The sequence below is a fragment of the Sinocyclocheilus rhinocerous genome, unplaced genomic scaffold (genome assembly GCF_001515625.1).
Source record: "Sinocyclocheilus rhinocerous isolate Xijiao unplaced genomic scaffold, SAMN03320098_v1.1 scaffold756, whole genome shotgun sequence".
Classification (NCBI taxonomy): Eukaryota; Metazoa; Chordata; class Actinopteri; order Cypriniformes; family Cyprinidae; genus Sinocyclocheilus; species Sinocyclocheilus rhinocerous.
Genome location: NW_015662039.1, coordinates 368,978 through 369,507, shown reverse-complemented (window position 1 = coordinate 369,507; position 530 = coordinate 368,978). Strand labels below are relative to the sequence as shown.

At 41.3% G+C, this 530-nt stretch overlaps 1 protein-coding gene across 1 annotated transcript in view; it reads right to left on the bottom strand.

The window, feature by feature from the left end:
- Positions 1–530, bottom strand: part of LOC107727353 (pleckstrin homology domain-containing family H member 2-like) — a 37,902-nt gene that overhangs the window by 16,844 nt on the left and 20,528 nt on the right. The window contains exons 16-17 of the mRNA XM_016537196.1: positions 281–361; positions 45–197 (exon numbers count right to left, since the gene is read on the bottom strand). Of these exons, the coding sequence (XP_016392682.1) occupies positions 45–197; positions 281–361 (234 nt within the window). The remainder of the gene's footprint in view (positions 1–44; positions 198–280; positions 362–530) is intronic.

The window sequence follows — 530 nt, the reverse complement described above, 5'->3', positions numbered from 1 at the left end:
TATTTGTGGCTCTATTTTAACTAAATACATTACGGCTTGCCTACCTTCTCCTGAGGAGAGTCGATGAGCAGGTATGTCGGGTCCTGATTCACTGACTGAATGGAGAGTGTGTACTGAGCAGAGACTTCAGCTACGTCACATGACTTCTGCACTTCCTCCACACGAGCCTCCCACAGTTTGATCTGTCCCAGAGGAAACTGGGCAGGGAAATACAACATCAGTGCATGCACACATACAGAAGTCATGTGCAGGATGACTGTAATTGAATGAGACAGAAGACCTTGTCCTCTTGATTTCTGAAGTAGTAGAGAGTCTTCCCAAACAGCGCACACCGCACATGCTTAGAGTAGCCATGCTTCACCTTAAAGAGTCAGAGACAAACATTTTATCTTGCTGTATGTTATACCTGGGTTATGATTTCACACTTTCATCTCTCAAGTTTTTTTTTATATCAGTTTACATACCGTCCTTTACAGAGATTAAATAAGTGATGACAAAGTTTTGCCTAGGAAACTATTTTAAATAAATTT